Here is a 16,807-nt window from a genome sequence, read left to right on the forward strand (position 1 = left end):
GTACTTCATTCACTTCATAAATATTTAATGAACATATATGCTGAAAGAGGCTAAATAGGTTTAAAAATGGCTTATAAAAATGTTTCAGTGAGACTGAAGTTTGGGAATTTTATTTTTAGTTCAGATAGTTGAAGATCAATTTGCACAGGCTTTCCAAAGTTGAAAATGTTGCATTTTGTCTAAATGTCTAGGGCAGAGATCAGCCAACTATAATCCATGGGCCAAATCCAGCCTGGCACCTGTTTTTATAAAGTTTTATTGGAACACAACTGCCTTTGCAGTCCAATGGCAGAGCTGAGTATTTGGAACAGATTCTGTAGCCTACAAAGCTTAAAATATTTACTAAATGGCCATTTACAGGAAAAAGTTTAAGACTGCTAGTTCAGTGTCAACATGATTAAACTTTATGCAGGATATTCCTAGAGGCCTTACATGTCACATATGACTATCAGCTCATACATCCAACTGCCTAACAAATATTGTCACTTGGATGTCCTACAAGCACCTCAAACTCAACATGTCTCAAATTCATCATCCTTCTCCAACCTACTTTGCTTCCATAATTCACTACATGATATCAATATCCACTCAGTTACAAAAGCTAGAAATCTGATAATTATCTGTCTAGTGTCTATTTAGATTATTTTTGTATTTTCAGTATCTAGAATAGCACCTGGCTCATAGGAAGAACTCAATATTTGATCACTGAATAAACAATGGTCTATATTTCCACATGGTTCTGAGGTCACCATGATTTCTAGAAATAATTCAAGAGGATATGTGGGCACTGCAAAAATTGCCAAATCACATGGTTATTTTTAAAAGAAAGTTCAGAGACTCTAACAAAACATGGGAAAATGGAAAATTAGATGAAAGGAAGAGCAAAAGTGGGAATTAGAATGGGCTGAGTGAGCTTGACACCTTCACGTTCTATAGCCACAGAGGGACAGGTCTGTTGAGCCTTCCAGCTGCCTAGAAATTCCATGGTGCTTTACTAGCTGTATTAAAATGTCTTTCTAATCACCAAGAAACTCACTTCTAGAATGGTTTTAAATGAAGATGAAACCCATTCCAGAGAGTTTCTTTTTCCTCCCTGTATTTGGCACACAAAGTAAGTGAAAACAAGTGAAAGACATTATATTAAGCTCTTAGAGAGTCACCAATATGACAAGTCACCAAGGCACATATTAAGAGACCATCCCTCAGCTTTGTTCAATAGTAAGATTACTAAAAATCAGGTACTATTTGGCATATTTAAAATTATAATCCTACCACAAATGGAGTTTATCCTTGCTGTGGGCCTGAAGGTATCCACAAAGTCTGATACTAGGTTTCCAAGTAACTGAAGAGAGAAAGAGGGAAGTCAAGTAAATAAGTACAAAAGGAAAATTGAGACTGCCCCTGAAATATTGTGAACATTTACATAAAATGAGATAATATATGTAAAGATTTAGTACAATGCCCTGGCACATGATAATTGTTTAAAGGTTAGCTCCCTTTTGCTTCCTTCTAAAAAAATCACTCACCAGTTCATCTGTCCCTGAATTAAACCAAGTCACACCACCATATCCTTAGCTATTTGATGAAGCTGAGCATATTTTATCACATGGCATATAAATTGTCTCAATGGAAATGCAGAGAAATCAAAGAAATACATCATGATTAAAAATATACATATTATCTAAGGATAAAGTCATCATTAAAAGAATAAGCACACAAAAATAAGATTAATATAACTGTTTTTGACAAAATACCCTTTTCCGTGTGTGAGACGGGGTCTCATTCTGTTGCCGAAGCTGGAGTACAGCTCACTGCAGCCTCAAACTCCTGGTTTCAAGTAATCCTCCTGCCTCAGCTCCTGAGTAGCTGGGGCTATAGGCACGTGCTACTATGCCTGGCTAATATGTGTGTGTGTGTTTTGATGTTTTGTAGAGACAGAGTCTTGTTATGTTACCCAGGTTGGTCTTGAACTCTTGTCCTCAAATCATCTTCCCACCTTTGCCCTCCAAAGTGCTGTGAGCCACCAAACCCAGCCGAAAATTTATATTAAAAATTTGGGAAATATAAAATTTACCCAGTGTGGAAGTTTGCCTTCAGGATACAGTTTCCTGATCTCAGTGACTGCAAAATAGGCTGGTAATAAGCAGGCATTTCTTTCCAAGATATATGCTATAACCTAAGAAAAATAAAAATGCCACATCATTCTTGACTAGTCCCACATATAAGCTCTTTATTTATTATCATTATTTATTTTATTTTCTTGAGACAGGGTCTTGCTCTGTTGCCCAGGCTTTGAGTGCTGTGGCACAATCATGACTCACTACCATCCTCGACCTCTGGGGCTCCAGTGGTGTTCCCACCTCAGCCTCCAGAGTAGCTGGGACTACAGGTGTATGCCAGCAGGCCCGGCTAACTTTCTAATTTTTTGTAAAGACAATGGGCTTAAATGAGCCTCCCGCCTCGGCCTCCCAAAGCATTGGGATTACAGACATGGGCCACTGAATCTGGTCCATGTGAGCCTTTTAAATACAACAATGATAATGACAACAAAAAAAGATATTAAAAAGTAGAGATGTTACTTTCTGGAGAGATGTTGGTCAAAGGACAAAATTTCAGTTTGACAAGAGGAATAAGTTCAAGAGACCTATTGGACATTATGGTGACTATGGTTAATAACAATATAATGTATACTTCAAAATTGCTAAGAGAGATTTTAAGTGTTATCATTAAAAAAATAAGTATAATATATATATACACACACAGACAACTGCTCCTTGTCGATTAAAATAAAACGTAGAGATAGTATTTATTGGATTTATTGGGTTTCAACTGTAGCATAAAAGTATATGTAAAAAAATCTAAAAATAAAGATTAATAAACAATGGAATACATTGTTCAATGTTAGTAAATAACCTTGCACATGCTTTAAATATTGGCACACTTAAACAGGAGAGCAACAGACCAACGTAACAATTCTTGCAATACTAGTTACAAAGTACAAAGATCTTTTAAGTGGTCCACATGCTGAGGTCTTGTAATGGTTTAAGCTATTTTAATTTCTATTTCATTGTTTTTGTAATTTAAAACCATGAATTAAAATTTAAAATGTCCTTTTGAAATATAAGGGAACTAGCATCTTTTAAAATAGAAGTGATTTTTTTTTTGTAGAAGAAATAGAGCATCTCACAAAATACCATAAGTATTAAAAGCACAGACCTAAACAAAGCTAGACTTTTTTGAGGTTGTGATCATGAATTTCAGATATGTCTAAATTACCTCTCTTGCTGCCAGAAGCTGCTGTACAACAGCAGAGCTCACTGTATTAGGAATTGTCAAAATCTTCTCCAAAATCACTTTTAAGAGATCTCGAACACCCTGATATAAGAAAAAAGACATGGGTTAAAATTAAGTAGTGTCTACTGTGTTAGCTAAAACACCCAAAGGTTTCAGGGTTATATATTCCTTCCAGGTCACACCTTTAAATTTTCTGAATCCTAGTTACTATCTAAGTCCCTAACATTAACTCAAGAGAAGAGTCATGTTCCAAAACAGAATTCTAAAGACTGTCTTACAATACGATGAGCAAAAAAAGTCATTATACAGTTTGCCAAACTTTTTTGGCCCTCATAACAATAGAAGGGTTTCCACTGTTACAAGGGTCAAACACCTTAATTTATACATACAGACAGAAACATATTTTAACAAGACTTGAAAGCACTCTGAAAACTTGAGTAACAGTATCAAACTTTTTGGTAGACGACTCTTTCTGCTCACTCCCTTTTGTGCTGGGATTATAGGTGTGAGCCACTGTGACTGGCCTATTCTCCCTTCTCATCCATCACATACCTTAATCTCTCAAGGATATCCAAGGCTATTCTGTTAATCATTTCCACATACCTAATACTAGTCACATTATCTGATATATAAAGAAGAAATTTCATTCAACATGCATTTATTGACTATGAACTAGGTAACCAAGCTTGTAAAAGACAGAACACATACATAAAAGAACAATTATGAAGTACCATACAAATAAGAAGGCAAAAATTGCATAAATCTGAGTAAAGAGAAAATAATTAGCAAAAGCTTCTTAGAGTTAACTGTGTGATTAATCATGATTTAAACTAATAATTATCTGTTAGGTCATTATCTGGTAAGTCATTTCAGATTAGAGAAAATGCAGAAATAAAGCACAGGGTCAGACACTAGTAGTTCTTGGGAAAAGGACAATGACAAAAGTCTCCTTTTCATTAAGATACAGAATGGCTTTTGTAGCTATGGAGTCCCTAAGCCGCTTCATGAGACAAAACTAGAGAGTGTACGTTGTTTTTGGTCAAGAGCCCAAAGTGCTGAAGATATTAGTTGAGATAAGACTCACGTCCAAGGGAGGTGAAGCAGGTCTTGTTCCCTTCATCAGTGATGCCTACCATCCCTTCTCAGTTCCACACACCCCTGCTCTGTGCTTTCATTTGAAGGGATCATAACACTTGCAGCATGAAGGAACATGGATTCTGCTTTGTGACTTCCCTACTCTTCATAAAAATGTATCAGCTACCTGTACTTATAAGAATGTTGGGAGGGGAGTAGAGGAGCCTTGGGAACAACTGAGTAATTTTAAATCTCTTCAGGAAATATACCACAAGAAATAGACAGATTTTGTAAATGCTTCCACATCATGTCTCTCACCTGAAAGTAGGATATGCACACTGAAAAATCAATCATATCTGAAAACAATCACTTTTTATAATGAGAAAAATATACCTTGTAATCCACTCCCCCAATTATTTTCCGAACCAGTTTAAATGTTAAGGCCCAAAGCTGTGTTCTTTCCCACTCAAGAGTGTCAGAGTTTATCAGGGATTCACAAACCAGCCTATAAAAAAAGAAACAGCCATTCCAGTTATAAGACAGAATTTTCCAAGTTCTCTAATAGCCACCGATATGGTTTGGCTGTGTACTCACACAAATCTCATCTTGAATTGTAGTTCCCATAATCTCCATGTGTCATGAGTAAAACCACTTAAATCATGGGGGACAGTTTCCCCGATCCTGTTCTCATGATAGTGAGTTAGTTCTCACAAGATCTAACGGTTTCACATGGGGATTCCCCCTTCGTTGGGCACTCATTCTCTCTCCCGCCGCCCTGTGTGATGAGGTGCCTTTTGCCACGATTCTAAGTTTCCTGAGGCCTCCCTAGCCATGCCGAACTGTGAGTCAATTAAACTTCTTTCCTTTATAAATTACCCAGTCTCAGGTATGTCTCTGTTAGCAGCATGAGACAGACTAATATAGCCATAGTCTATGGACTGTATTATATTTATCCTCTCAAATATCTTTCATAAAAGTGCATTATTACTAAGTACACTTATAAATATGTATAGCATTTTACATTCTTTACTTGTATGAAAGATCAAAAACAAAGTAAGAATGAAATAATATTCACTACGTTATATTTTACTAGAAAGAAGTGTATCTGGAGCTTTCAGTTACATGTTTACCATCTATCACTTGTGGTACACTGGATTTTTCCAAGAGGGTGGCAACAAGATTTTTGATCCCACATCTTCTTCTGAAATGTGACACTGACATTTCTCCCAAGGAGAGGTAGGGGGAAAGTCTATGTTCTCACTCCTTAGATGTGGGCAGACCTAAGACTATGGCCGAAAGGATGCAGTATGACTTCTAAGACAAGGTGACACAATTTCTGTCTAGCCCTCTTTTGCACACTTGCTGTTAGGCTCCACCATGAGGTGAGAAAGTTCAGGCCACAAGGCGAGGGCCTGTGGAGGTTCTGGCTAATAATCTCAGCTGAGGTTCCAGATGACAGCCAGGAACTAACCACCAGATATCTGAGTGGGGAAGCTTTTGCCATGCTCCAGCCCCAGCTACATCGATCATTAATCATTAAGACCTTGAGGAAAAAGTGCCTCTTAAGCCCAGTCAACCACCAAAACCATGAATAATTTTAAAACCTGAGTATTATTGTTTTAAGCCATGAGGTGTTGAGGTTATGCAGCAAAAGTAAAGTGTTACAAACTAATCAAAGAGATTAATCTCAGCACCTGGGCAGAAACATCTGATTTTGAGCCCACAAGCATTATATAATTCAAAAATTATGACTCCTAAAAACTAAAACCTGAGGTATTATATAAAGGATTACTTGATGAACCTCACTTTCTTCTTCATTCTCTTATCTTTTCACAACAACAACCTCAACCAATTTCCAATCACATATAGAAAAGAAAATTCGTCAGATTGCTCATACCCATTAAACGTACCTGGGTGGAAGGAGACCAGTCTCAACTGCCATTGCTAAGCAGTCATAAAGAAAAGAAATTCTTTTAGGACTATGCTGACCATGAATAAACTTAACAATCCACTGGATACACTGTTCATGAGACTCCTGGAAAATTAGAGAATGATGTTATTTGGGGTCTAAAGTTACATTTTTATAAGAAATAGCTAATACTACAACTGGAAGTATACCAATACTATGAATGAAATACTTCACTATGAGCATCTGTGGATGAAAATAATTTTTTAAAAAAGGAAAATTAAAATGTTCAGATTTAGTATTTGTCACATTAAGCTTAAAATTTTGCAATTATATAGATAAAATGCTACCTTTTTATTACATGGGACCTTCAAAAGTATTAATTAACTAACATATCAATGGTCAATAGAAAACTCTTAACACAGATCATTGTAAGGCATTGTAAACATTGCCCTTTATGGCATATATAAATATTACTGTCACTGGGAGTAAAATTCATTATGGATCAGTATGTATCAGCCTTATGAGAATTAGGTGTGAATCTAATCCCTAAGAGCCTAAAGAAGAGCCCATTATGAATCTAATGACATGTCACATTTCTAGACTTGCAAAACTTTAAATATGATGTCAAATGTTGTGCTGTATCAAAGTTTATCTTCTAGGATATATCCAAAAAGAGCCTATAATGTTCTGCTTCTCTCCATGACCACTGTTGGTGGTCCATTAGAGGGCCACATCATAATTTATAAAGTGTTTAATGAATTTTTAAAAAAAATTTTGGAAAGATGTTCAACATCACTGAGAAATGAAAATAAAATTATACTGAGATAAAATTTCTCATGTTTTTGATCAGCAAAGATCAAAAAGTGTAACACTCTATTGTGAGGTTATAATAAAAAGATACTCTCAAACACTGCTGGTGGAAGTATAAACTAGTATAACCCTTGTGGAAAATTTAATAATTTCTATAAAACTTACAAACCAGTAAGGCTTTTGACTCAGCAATACTATTTCTAAGAATTTATCCTATTTTTCAGGCATAATATTATTCATCACAGCACTGGTTAAATGAGAAAAAGTTAAGAAGAAACTTAAGAGTCAGTAGAAGATTGGTTAAATGGAGGAAGGTACAGCCATACAATGGAATATTACGTTGCTATTTAAAAAACAAGTAAGAAAAGCAGCAGAAACCTCTGCAGACGCAAACGACTCTGTCTGACAGCTTTGAAGAGAGCAGTGGATCTCCCAACACGGAGGTTGAGATCTGAGAAGGGACAGACTGCCTGCTCAAGTGGGTCCCTGACCCCGAGTAGCCTAACTGGGAGACATCCCCCACTAGGGGCAGTCTGACACCCCACACCTCACAGGGTGGAGTACACCCCTGAGAGGAAGCTTCCAAAGCAAGAATCAGACAGGTACACTTGCTGTTCAGCAATATTCTATCTTCTGCAGCCTCTGCTGCTGATACCCAGGCAAACAGCGTCTGGAGTGGACCTCAAGCAATCTCCAACAGACCTACAGCTGAGGGTCCTGACTGTTAGAAGGAAAACTATCAAACAGGAAGGACACCTACACCAAAACCCCATCAGTACGTCACCATCATCAAAGATCAGAGGCAGATAAAACCACAAAGATGGGGAAAAAGCAGGGCAGAAAAGCTGGAAATTCAAAAAATAAGAGTGCATCTCCCCCGGCAAAGGAGCGCAGCTCATCGCCAGCAATGGATCAAAGCTGGACGGAGAATGACTTTGACGAGATGAGAGAAGAAGGCTTCAGTCCATCAAACTTCTCAGAGCTAAAGGAGGAATTACGTACCCAGCGCAAAGAAACTAAAAATCTTGAAAAAAAAGTGGAAGAATTGATGGCTAGAGTAATTAATGCAGAGAAGGTCATAAACGAAATGAAAGAGATGAAAACCATGACACGAGAAATACGTGACAAATGCACAAGCTTCAGTAACCGACTCGATCAACTGGAAGAAAGAGTATCAGCAATTGAGGATCAAATGAATGAAATGAAGCGAGAAGAGAAACCAAAAGAAAAAAGAAGAAAAAGAAATGAACAAAGCCTGCAAGAAGTATGGGATTATGTAAAAAGACCAAATCTACGTCTGATTGGGGTGCCTGAAAGTGAGGGGGAAAATGGAACCAAGTTGGAAAACACTCTGCAGGATATCATCCAGGAGAACTTCCCCAACCTAGTAGGGCAGGCCAACATTCACATCCAGGAAATACAGAGAACACCACAAAGATACTCGTTGAGAAGAGCAACTCCAAGACACATAATTGCCAGATTCACCAACGTTGAAATGAAGGAAAAAATCTTAAGGGCAGCCAGAGAGAAAGGTCGGGTTACCCACAAAGGGAAGCCCATCAGACTAACAGCAGATCTCTCAGCAGAAACTCTACAAGCCAGAAGAGAGTGGGGGCCAATATTCAACATTCTTAAAGAAAAGAATTTTCAACCCAGAATTTCATATCCAGCCAAACTAAGTTTCATAAGTGAAGGAGAAATAAAATCCTTTACAGATAAGCAAATGCTTAGAGATTTTGTCACCACTAGGCCTGCCTTACAAGAGACCCTGAAGGAAGCACTAAACATGGAAAGGAACAACCGGTACCAGCCATTGCAAAAACATGCCAAAATGTAAAGACCGTCGAGGCTAGGAAGAAACTGCATCAACTAACAAGCAAAATAACCAGTTAATATCATAATGGCAGGATCAAGTTCACAAATAACAATATTAACCTTAAATGTAAATGGACTAAATGCTCCAATTAAAAGACACAGACTGGCAAACTGGATAAAGAGTCAAGACCCATCAGTCTGCTGTATTCAGGAGACCCATCTCACATGCAGAGATATACATAGGCTCAAAATAAAGGGATGGAGGAAGATTTACCAAGCAAATGGAGAACAAAAAAAAGCAGGGGTTGCAATACTAGTCTCTGATAAAACAGACTTTAAACCATCAAATATCAAAAGAGACAACGAAGGCCATTATATAATGATAAAGGGATCAATTCATCAGGAAGAGCTAACTATCCTAAATATATATGCACCCAATACAGGAGCACCCAAATTCATCAAGCAAGTCCTTAGAGACTTACAAAGAGACTTAGACTCCCATACAATAATAATGGGAGACTTCAACACTCCACTGTCAACATTAGACAGATCAACGAGACAGAAAGTTAACATGGATATCTAGGAATTGAACTCATCTCTGCAGCAAGCAGACCTAATAGACATCTACAGAACTCTCCACCCCAAATCAACAGAATATACATTCTTCTCAGCACCACATCACACTTATTCCAAAATTGACCACATAATTGGAAGTAAAGCACTCCTCAGCAAATGTACAAGAACAGAAATTATAACAAACTGTCTCTCAGACCACAGTGCAATCAAACTAGAACTCAGGACTAAGAAACTCAATCAAAACCGCTCAACTACATGGAAACTGAACAACCTGCTCCTGAATGACTACTGGGTACATAACGAAATGAAGGCAGAAATAAAGATGTTCTTTGAAAACAATGAGAACAAAGATACAACATACCAGAATCTCTGGGACACATTTAAAGCAGTGTGTAGAGGGAAATTTATAGCACTAAATGCCCACATGAGAAAGCAGGAAAGATCTAAAATTGACACTCTAACATCACAATTAAAAGAACTAGAGAAGCAAGAGCAAACACATTCGAAAGCTAGCAGAAGGCAAGAAATAACCAAGATCAGAGCAGAACTGAAGGAGATAGAGCCACAAAAAACCCTCCAAAAAATCCATGAATCCAGGAGTTGGTTTTTTGAAAAGATCAACAAAATTGACAGACCGCTAGCAAGACTAATAAAGAAGAAAAGAGAGAAGAATCAAATAGACACAATAAAAAATGATAAAGGGGATATCACCACCGACCCCACAGAAATACAAACTACCATCAGAGAATACTATAAACACCTCTACGCAAATAAACTAGAAAATCTAGAAGAAATGGGTAATTTCCTGGACACTTACACTCTTCCAAGACTAAACCAGGAAGAAGTTGAATCCCTGAATAGACCAATAGCAGGCTCTGAAATTGAGGCAATAATTAATAGCCTACCAACGAAAAAAAGTCCAGGACCAGATGGATTCACAGCTGAATTCTACCAGAGGTACAAGGAGGAGCTGGTACCATTCCTTCTGAAACTATTCCAATCAATAGAAAAAGAGGGAATCCTCCCTAACTCATTTTATGAGGCCAACATCATCCTGATACCAAAGCCTGGCAGAGACACAACAAAAAAAGAGAATTTTAGACCAATATCCCTCATGAACATCGATGCAAAAATCCTCAATAAAATACTGGCAAACCGGATTCAGCAGCACGTCTAAAAGCTTATCCACCATGATCAAGTGGGCTTCATCCCTGGGATGCAAGGCTGGTTCAACATTCACAAATCAATAAACATAATCCAGCATATAAACAGAACCAAAGACAAGAACCACATGATTATCTCAATTGATGCAGAAAAGGCTTTTGACAAAATTCAACAGCCCTTCATGCTAAAAACGCTCAATAAATTCGGTATTGATGGAACGTACCTCAAAATAATAAGAGCTATTTATGACAAACCCACAGCCAATATCATACTGAATGGGCAAAAACTGGAAAAATTCTCTTTGAAAACTGGCACAAGACAGGGATGCCCTCTCTCACCACTCCTATTCAACATAATGTTGGAAATTCTGGCTAGGGCAATCAGGCAAGAGAAAGAAATCAAGGGTATTCAGTTAGGAAAAGAAGAAGTCAAATTGTCCCTCTTTGCAGATGACATGATTGTATATTTAGAAAACCCCATCATCTCAGCCCAAAATCTCCTTAAGCTGATAAGCAACTTCAGCAAAGTCTCGGTATACAAAATTAATGTGCAAAAATCACAAGCATTCTTATACACCAGTAACAGACAAACAGAGAGCCAAATCAGGAATGAACTTCCATTCACAATTGCTTCAAAGAAAACAAAATACCTAGGAATCCAACTTACAAGGGATGTAAAGGACCTCTTCAAGGAGAACTACAAACCACTGCTCAGTGAAATAAAAGAGGACACAAACAAATGGAAGAACATACCATGCTCATGGATAGGAAGAATCAATATCGTGAAAATGGCCATACTGCCCAAGGTTATTTATAGATTCAATGCCATCCCCATCAAGCTACTGAGTTTCTTCACAGAATTGGAAAAAACTGCTTTAAAGTTCATATGGAACCAAAAAAGAGCCCGCATCTCCAAGACAATCCTAAGTCAAAAGAACAAAGCTGGAGGCATCACGCTACCTGACTTCAAACTATACTACAAGGCTACAGTAACCAAAACAGCATGGTACTGGTACCAAAACAGAGATATAGACCAATGGAACAGAACCGAGTCCTCAGAAATAATACCACACATCTACAGCCATCTGATCTTTGACAAACTTGAGAGAAACAAGAAATGGGGAAAGGATTCCCTATTTAATAAATGGTGCTGGGAAAATTGGCTAGCCATAAGTAGAAAGCTGAAACTGGATCCTTTCCTTACTCCTTATACGAAAATTAATTCAAGATGGATTAGAGACTTAAATGTTAGACCTAATACCATAAAAACCCTAGAGGAAAACCTAGGTAGTACCATTCAGGACATAGGCATGGGCAAAGACTTCATGTCTAAAACACCAAAAGCAACGGCAGCAAAAGCCACAATTGACAAATGGGATCTAATTAAACTAAAGAGCTTCTGCACAGCAAAAGAAACTACCATCAGAGTGAACAGGCAACCTACAGAATGGGAGAACATTTTTGCAATCAACTCATCTGACAAAGGGCTAATATCCAGAACCTACAAAGAACTCAAACAAATTTACAAGAAAAAAACAAACAACCCCATCGAAAAGTGGGCAAAGGATATGAACAGACATTTCTCAAAAGAAGACATTCATACAGACAACAGACACATGAAAAAATGCTCATCATCACTGGCCATCAGAGAAATGCAAATCAAAACCACAATGAGATACCATCTCACACCAGTTAGAATGGCGATCACTAAAAAGTCAGGAAACAACAGGTGCTGGAGAGGATGTGGAGAAATAGGAAAACTTTTACACTGTTGGTGGGATTGTAAACTAGTTCAACCATTATGGAAAACAGTATGGCGATTCCTCAAGGATCTAGAACTAGATGTACCAGATGTACCCAGCCATCCCATTACTGGGTATATACCCAAAGGATTATAAATCATGCTGCTATAAAGACACATGCACACGTATGTTTATTGCGGCACTATTCACAATAGCAAAGACTTGGAATCAACCCAAATGTCCATCAGTGACAGACTGGATTAAGAAAATGTGGCACATATACACCATGGAATACTATGCAGCCATCAAAAAGGATGAGTTTGTGTCCCTTGTAGGGACATGGATGCAGCTGGAAACCATCATTCTTAGCAAACTATCACAAGAACAGAAAACCAAACACTGCATGTTCTCACTCATAGGTGGGAACTGAACAATGAGATCACTTGGACTCGGGAAGGGGGACATCACACACCGGGGCCTATCATGGGGAGGGGGGAGGGGGGAGATATTGCATTGGGAGTTATACTTGATGTAAATGACGAGTTGATGGGTGCAGCACACCAACATGGCACAAGTATACATACGTAACAAACCTGCACATTGTGCACATGTACCCTAGAACTTAAAGTATAATAATAATAAATTAATTAATTAATTAAAAAAATAAAAAAATAAAAAAATAAATAAGAAAGGAAGGAACAAGTAACTCTTGGACTGATAGGGAATTACCTTTAGATTATTATTAGGAGAAAAAAAGTGCTAATTAATTAACAGCGTACATGGTATATGATCATGCTATAAAAGTGTTTCTATACGCATAAAATACTTCTAGAAGAAAACATAACTTGAGGATATTGGCTAGAGACAGAAAAAAGAACAGGTAAGAGAAGAGAAAGAGACTAGTTATTGGATCCACCCTTTTTATACCTGTGCATTTTGAACCATATGAATGTATTACCTATTACAAAATAATTAAACAAAAGGTTAAAACATGACTGTATTAGCATTATATGATCCATGTCTGGAGTGGCAAATCTTATCACCAGTGGCTGACACACAGTTCTCATTTCCCTACCCATAATACACCATGAGAAGGTAAGGCACTACTGGAATGTGAGCTCTTCGAGGATGACACATTTTGTCTTTTTCACGGATACATTTTCTGGTAGCTGTTCTTTGTTACTTTTACAGTTTGTTTCCTCATTTTTACTATAATATCTTCCTATCGTTATTATAGAATCTTGGTATTCCTATTGTAGCATCTTTGTATCAATGCTGTGCCAATTCCTTTATTAAGTAAAACAAATGGAATGTGTATCTTTGACAAGTAAAGCTTAACACATCTGTTTTCAAGTGTACCAAATAAATCCGAATAGGATGAAAATGATCTTAATTAATCAACATAGGGGAGTTTTTTTCTTTTTTTTAACGTTGCACACTGTGCAGTATCAACTTGACTTCTCAACATAGGTTTTCTACCGAAATATACAAATTAAAACAAACGTAAGCCAGAATAAAAAATGATGACAATTTTATTTCTTCCTTCTCAGGAAGATCTTAAGAGCAACATCAAAGTAAATGTTAAAGGAAAAAGAAAAAAAAAAAAAAAAAGAAGGGGGCAAAAATCATCAGCTGAATGTATTAAAAATGAAGTGCTCACCTGAGAAAGACCACCCCAAAACTGTCTGAAGGCACCCAAACAGCTAATTAGTTTTGTTTTCTCATCTTCAGGAGTATCCATAAACATGCTAAAAAAATAAAAATTACATTATTTGTCATTCGTTTTAAAAAGGTAATTACACACAATCAGAATAGTGGATCTTAGAACCTTCCAACACGAAACTAAGTAAAATCTGACAGATACAATCACATGAAAACACAAAAATCCGCCACGCATACACTCACCCAGGAAAAGCCTCTTCTATAACTTCCGTTTTCTGTAAACAAACAAACAAACAAACAAACAAAATGTAAACAATGTTAATTTTTAAAAGGCGCCTCCCTTAGCCAAGTATTACAATGTAACACAGGACAAGTCACCTTAATCAGCTCTGAAACTATCAATACCTGTCGGGCCTGTCACTGTATCGATTTCAAAGCATACAATGAACTTGACAGCAGTTTGAGAATCACTAAACCTCCCCGCACACAACCTCGATGTCAAAACAAGAGAATAAAAAGGGAAGCGTGAGACGAAGTTGCCCGGGCCAGCTTCCTTGGTCTGCTGCCCCCGCGTCTACCCGTCCCCGAGCCGTAGTCCTGGATGGCCGGCAGCTGCACTCACCACCACCTCTTCGAAAATGCTCTGCAGTTGCGTCTCCATCTGTACTATTACCCCCGCCTTTCCGGGGTGCCCGGTAAGGCCCGGGTCAGACCCGAGCTCTGGGAATATATGGGGCGAGGGTCGGAGACCGCCGGAGGAAACCGTAGCTCTCCGACGTCGCTTCCCTCCCCCAGTGCTTTACCGGGGAGCCTTCCCTCCGCAGCCCAGCCAACTGGAGGAACCTGTACGGAAGACCGGAAGGGCCCGGTACGCTCTGTTTGCAAACCCCGCAGAAACCAGAGGCGCCGCCAGACGGTTCCGTCTGTGGAGAAGGGCAGCCCGCAGGCCGGACGAGAGCGCCCCCAAACGGAACCTTGAGCCCAAGGACCCCGGAGGCGTGATCGACCGCAGGCCGCCACCTCCCGGCTGGAGAGGGAGTTGCTTCCTGCTCGGGACTAGCCCGTTTGCAGACTGGGAAATGAAAAGCTTGAAACCCAGAGGCTGCAGCCTGCGGAAAATGCTGGAGCCGCAGCTGATGTCTGTGAGCAGCTGACCTTCTGGACCTCCATCAGCGGCCTGCAGCCAGGAGCTGAAGCCACAGAGACGGTGTCTTGTCAGCTATGATAACCTCAGTGCAAATGTGATTGACTGACTTTTGAATGCCAAACCAATTTTGCTTCTATGGTATAAATGCTACTTGGTCATAATATATTATCCTTTTAAATGTATTGCTGGATTCTATTGGCAATATTGTTGAGAATACGTGTTTTTCTTCATATGCCACCGTCATCACCAACCCCTAAAACATCTGTTATGCCTTTTCGATGATCAGCTTTCTTTACCTCAAAAAGAAAATTGTTGATGAGAGTCATAGACATGCAAAGGGCCTTTCACTTCTTTGTGAAATGCCACAAACTGCTAAGCATGAACTACTCCTTTGTAGCTGCTAAGTGATGAGCTGATGAGTCCCCATTAGTGGTTTTGTTATACAAGTCTCTGACCTGGCATAAATTTAGTTTTCTAACAACTTTAACATGCACATGCAACCATCGTTGCCCACACAATAGCTACTAAAAGCTTAAAAGAAATAATTCAGATTCCCTGCTGGAGAAAAACTTGAAGAGTTAGGCTTCGTATATTGTTTGCTAGGGTTGCCATAACAAAATGCCACAGACTGGGTGGCTTAAACAACAGAAATTTCTTTTCTTGTAATTCTGGAGGCTAGAAGTCTGAGGTTGAGGTTGGTAGGGTTACTTTCTATAGAGCCCTCTGTTCTTGGCTTGTAGATGACCTTCTTCTCCTTGTGTCTTCACGTGGTCTTTCCTTTGTACATGGCTGTGTCCTAATTTTCTCTTCCTAGTAGGACACCAGTCAGGTTAGGGCCCATATAGCTACTCTAAAGAGCTTTAGTTCAGTTGAAGAAGTAGACATTTTAAACCGTAATATAGTGTAATATGTGCAATACTAGTGGTGCTAATAACGTGCCAGGGGGAAAAGGAGGAAATACAAATTTTTCTACAAAAAGGGATTTAGAAAGATACCTACGTGAGTTTGCTTAGACTGCTGTGAATAGCATACTATAAACTGGGGGGTAATTTGAATCTGAGCAAACTGAAAGCTGATAATTCAGGCTTCTTTATCCATCCTTGTCCTATCATGATTTAGAGTGGGGGACTAAAGAGCCAACTGGAAACTCTGAGCAACTGGGCAGGGCTTATCAACTTTAAGCATCATTATAGTGTGGTCTGGGGGCATTGTTTCTTGGAGAATCCCCGAAGTTGGTATCATCAGGTCCTTCCCCTTACGTTGGTCTGAATCATCAAGGAAGATACATCTAATCTCTTACAAGTGGGTAAAGTACTGACTGGCTGCCAACTGTCTTGCAGCCAAATGAAACAAGAAGCCCAAGTTCTCAGATTATGATTTGCTCAGACTCGAATCACCCCAGTTTATAGTATGCTATTCACAGCAGTCTGACCAAACTCACATGGGTATCTTTCTAAATCCCTTTCTGTAGAAAACTGTGTATTTCTTCCTCTTTCTCCCTGGCACTTTATTAGCACCACTAGTATTGCACAGATTACACTAGATTACCATTTAAAATGTCTACTTCTTCAACTCGACTAAAGCTTTTTAGAGTAGATACAGAAACTAAACATGC

At 38.6% G+C, this 16,807-nt stretch overlaps 1 protein-coding gene across 3 annotated transcripts in view; it reads right to left on the minus strand.

The window, feature by feature from the left end:
* LOC105465608 (mediator complex subunit 23) overlaps positions 1-14,843 on the minus strand; it is a 47,625-nt gene extending 32,782 nt beyond the window's left edge. For 2 of the 3 annotated variants that reach the window (XM_071096473.1, XM_011714140.3), the window contains exons 1-8: positions 14,668-14,798; positions 14,289-14,320; positions 14,044-14,131; positions 6,279-6,403; positions 4,762-4,873; positions 3,277-3,375; positions 2,075-2,176; positions 1,273-1,342 (exon numbers count right to left, since the gene is read on the minus strand). In XM_071096473.1, coding sequence (XP_070952574.1) covers positions 1,273-1,342; positions 2,075-2,176; positions 3,277-3,375; positions 4,762-4,873; positions 6,279-6,403; positions 14,044-14,131; positions 14,289-14,320; positions 14,668-14,706 — 667 coding nt within the window. In that variant the 5' untranslated portion in view covers positions 14,707-14,798. Of the gene's footprint in view, positions 1-1,272; positions 1,343-2,074; positions 2,177-3,276; positions 3,376-4,761; positions 4,874-6,278; positions 6,404-14,043; positions 14,132-14,288; positions 14,321-14,667 lie in introns of all 3 variants that reach the window. The other variant, XM_071096474.1, reaches the window with a different exon arrangement.
* Between the last annotated feature and the right edge of the window lie 1,964 nt (positions 14,844-16,807).

The sequence above is a fragment of the Macaca nemestrina genome, chromosome 5 (assembly GCF_043159975.1).
Source record: "Macaca nemestrina isolate mMacNem1 chromosome 5, mMacNem.hap1, whole genome shotgun sequence".
Classification (NCBI taxonomy): domain Eukaryota; kingdom Metazoa; phylum Chordata; class Mammalia; order Primates; family Cercopithecidae; genus Macaca; species Macaca nemestrina.